General features: G+C 34.6%; 1 protein-coding gene across 1 annotated transcript in view; it reads left to right on the top strand.

The window, feature by feature from the left end:
• The window catches only part of focad (focadhesin), a 44,482-nt gene that overhangs the window by 5,170 nt on the left and 35,125 nt on the right, over positions 1 to 4,187 (top strand). Inside the window, exons 2-5 of the mRNA XM_017036400.2 lie at positions 882 to 953; positions 1,101 to 1,175; positions 2,074 to 2,228; positions 4,023 to 4,121. Of these exons, the coding sequence (XP_016891889.1) occupies positions 897 to 953; positions 1,101 to 1,175; positions 2,074 to 2,228; positions 4,023 to 4,121 (386 nt within the window). The 5' untranslated portion in view covers positions 882 to 896. The remainder of the gene's footprint in view (positions 1 to 881; positions 954 to 1,100; positions 1,176 to 2,073; positions 2,229 to 4,022; positions 4,122 to 4,187) is intronic.

The following is a 4,187-nucleotide window of genomic DNA, read 5'->3' as shown; positions in this document are numbered from 1 at the left end:
TATATGTATATATATATATATATATATATATATATATATATATATATATAACACGTCAGGACATTGTTGATTCAGCAAATTGCTCATTTAACCAGTAGTAGCTCGATCAATTAAATAATTTTTTTAAACTTTTTTTATGCAATTTAAAATTTCCAATTTTATTTTGTAATTTTATCCCTAATAACAATTACATTATTTCTCTTTAATATCTTGTCTTTTGTCTGTATTTTATTTTTTTATTTCATTTTATTTATATATTTTATACATTTTTAATTTAACAAGAAAAACTGCATGCGCTTATGTAAATAAAGAAGATTCTGATTAGATCGTACAAATTCTAATCTAGCTTTCGTGAAATGTCTTGTCAGCTGATTAGCTGTCTAAAAACGACCGCCTCTGCTGACCAACGTTGGTACTGCAGCTGCTGCATTTTTGTGTAACCTCAAAAATTAGACACAAAGAAGACGCTGCTGTTTCATATAGAGACATCAGGAGTAAAAGGAGCTAAATGGAAACTTCACAAACATTAGTAGAGGAAAAAACAGATGAAGTAGCTGCCATTGTTTTAGAATAGGTTTGGAAAAAGTGTTACGCGAGTAAAAACTGAGGCTTGACAGCAGGACCAATGATCTTGACAAACAGTTCTAGCAATATGGCAACCTAATAGGAGTTTAGCTAATGTAAACAAATGACTTGACCGTGTCATTTTTTTTTTCTGATTGACTGATTGTGTTGACTACTGTAAAAAAAATTATATAGCACGTCAAAAAAAAAAAAAAAATTCTGTTCCTTCAAGAATTCCCATGTTAGCAAATTGTCCCCCTTCCTTAATTAATTTGAAATTTTAAAAAAATAAAATCTGTCTTGTTCCTGTGTCTCAGGTATGACTCTCTGACATGATGGATGGGGTGAAGACACGGATTGATTTTTCCAGCCCCGTCATCCAAGCGCAGGTAAGATGCTAACGTATAGCCGCTAAAGACTAGCCCTCATGTGGGCTTTTATCAGACGATGCTCAAATCTGAATGTAACCAACCTGTCTGTAAAACTACAACGTACATTTATACGTATACATTTGTGATTGATCCCTCTTTGGTCAGACGGTGAGAAACCTCATCGCTGCCGTGCTGAAGGAGAAAGGTCGAAACGGACAAATTACGCAGTCGTCTGTGCAGGTGGGTCATGTCACTGACACCGGAACGAATTCTGCTCTTATTTTTTTTCCTTAACAAAAGTGAAAATCACAGTAGATTTTTCCATGTACAAAACATGGTAATTTTATTCATATATTGATGCAAACAATAATGCTGAAAATATTTTTAAACAATTATGCATTCAAAATACATGGTAAAAATAACAGGATTTTGAGCAAAAGTCTTGTTTTTTGTTACAGCACAGAAGGAGGATATATGTATCTATATATATTTATATTTAGATATGTCTATATTTAGTCCATGTCCTTTGATTTTCCTTACAAAACAGAGGATTAAAACAGAAAATGAAAACTGCTTAGTCAAAACAAAAAAAATGAAACGATATTAAAGATGCCTGTATCATTACCGTTTTTTCCGCCCTATAAGTCTCGCCTTTTTTCATCCTTTGGCTAGGTTTGCCCTTACCTTTGTTCATCCTTTGGCTAGGTTTGCGACGTATACTCAGGTGCAACTTATATATTAAAATATTTAATTCCATGTTTGTTATTTTCACACCTCTAGAGGGCACTCTAGTCTTCTGTACCAGTATCTGCTACTCCTGTAAATCGCACTTTTTTTTCATCCTTTGGCTGGTGCGACTTATACTCCAGAGTGACCGTTATAGTCCGGGAAATACATTACATTATTTGTGCCCCTTCCTTACCCAGAAGCGTTTAGCTTCTTCTGATTGGCTAACTTGTAAGATAAATTAATTAGGCATCTTTTACGGAAACAAAATTATTAACAAAATAATAATAATAAAAAAAATTTAAACAATTTTAAAATCCACATGAAAAAGTCAGCCTGTTCCTGTTCAGACTGATTTTGGCTTTGAACAAACATTTGAATTTTTTTTTTTTTTCTTGCTGTGGTTTCTCAGGGTCCAGCACTTGAGTGTCTGTGGGAACAGTGCTGCAGTGACTCTGCTCTGGTGCGCATCGCCTGCTGCGATGCTGTGGTTCTGCTCGTAGAACAGGGACACGCAGACCTGCACTACATTCTGAACAGTGTTCTCAACCTCCTGCCATCTGCCAGGTAAACGCAGAACACATTCACATCCAGTTCAAGAGACGTCACGACCTTGTCATCCTTTCCATGTTTGTGATGTGTTTGTGTAAAAAAAAAAAAAAAAAGTTAAGTCAGCCTCTCTGTTTATCTGTGTATTTATATACACATCTATACACATGTATACATATATATGTTTATAATGTGTTTATATGTATATGTATGCACATATATATTAAGGCTGGGCAACTTAACGAGTTATTATCGCATTGCACACCGACAATTATTTAATTGCACGATAACGCAGTTTTTGTTATTATTGCCTAGCGCTGCTGATTGCTAACATCTGACTGTCGATGTAAACACCAGTTAAGTCCTGTATAAACATGAACTTTACAGACTAGTCCTCTGCACAGTAAATCCCAGAGTTGAGCTTTTTTGTGCCTCACCTCACACTGTGACATTTGGTACTGAACATAGACAGTTTTTCTGCTGCCTGATTAAAAGAAAGATGTTTCTGCTGTTACCTCAGAAATGGTCTCTTTTAAAGTTATGATTGTGACTCAATGTTTTCTGGGCAGTTTTTTATGTATATATACTGTATATATAGAACAAACAGGATAACATGAATGCCTTGGCAGTGGCAATAAGCTTTAGTATTTAGTTGTATTTGCTTCGATTACATTATTTAAGTTGAGATTTTCACTGAATATTTTATTTAACTGCTACTGTATGAAAATAGCTGATATTGATAGTGTTTGCACAACAAATGTTACGGCGCTTTCGTTCATAAGGCAGTACGTTGAAAATCAAATGCACTGTACAGTATTTTTATTTTATCAAAGCCAAGCCTTAATATATATATACATATACAGTATATTCATACAGTATATAATTAAACACACACACATATGTGTTTATATATGTATATATATATGCATGCATATATTTATGCATATATATATATGCATGCATATATATGCATATATTTATGCATATATATGCATATATATATGCACATACATATATATATATATATGTATATATATATCTATATATACATATATATATACATATATATATATATGTATATACATACATGTACATATATATTAAGTTTGGTAAATTTAAACAAAAATAAGCTCTTTACTTATACCAGTCCCTAAAGCAGTGGTTCTCGGTTATTTTCTGTCATAAATGTTTTCATGCCCCCCATACCTTCCACATTCACACTCCCATGTATTGAAATACTATTGAGAACCTGATAACATGTATATTTTTATCTGTACAAACCATTGTATGAGTTGCTGCCACCTAGTGACTGGAGGCTTGTTATCATTCAAGCATTACAGCAGTGGTACACTTATGTCCAGCGTGTCATATTCCATTGGAAGCCCCTCACCCCTCCCCTGGCACCTCACTGTGACCCCCTCCCCCAGGGGTGGCCTGAGAAGTTCTGCCCTAAACCGATGTTCAATGCATGGTATAATATTGTAAAATGAACAATAAAAAGCTTGAAGAAAAGGTAATGGCACCTATTTTTAATGCTCTTTAAAATGAGCACTGGTAGCATTTCTCACTTTTCTTTCTTTTTTCTTTCTTTTTTTTTTTTTTTTTACTTCTCAGTTAGAGATAATTGGGAAAACGATCAGTACTTTCCTTTTCCTGACGACCGCTCAAAGCACTTTACACCACAGGGTTTGCCATTTACCTACCTTAAATCCAGAAGATGCCAATCAAACTGTCTTGCTTTTCCTCTGACAAGTTTTCTGGGGTTTAGAGAAACAGTTTGTGATTCATTCCTCAATGTAAACTGACCCACAGAAATGCCCAGGGGCTTTTTAAGGTCATTGGACGACTGCTCCAGATGCAGGCAGACCAGAGGGACCGGGAATCCCGCTTCTGTTGTCCTTACTCCATCAGGTCTGTCTCTGCTTTTCTATTTTCTTTTATGTCTTTGACACCAAAAACATCAACGTTTTATGAACC

Source organism: Cynoglossus semilaevis, chromosome 1 (assembly GCF_000523025.1).
Source record: "Cynoglossus semilaevis isolate Cse_v1.0 chromosome 1, Cse_v1.0, whole genome shotgun sequence".
NCBI lineage: Eukaryota > Metazoa > Chordata > Actinopteri > Pleuronectiformes > Cynoglossidae > Cynoglossus > Cynoglossus semilaevis.
Note: the sequence above shows the minus strand (reverse complement) of the source record. Positions and strands in the feature narration are given on the sequence as shown.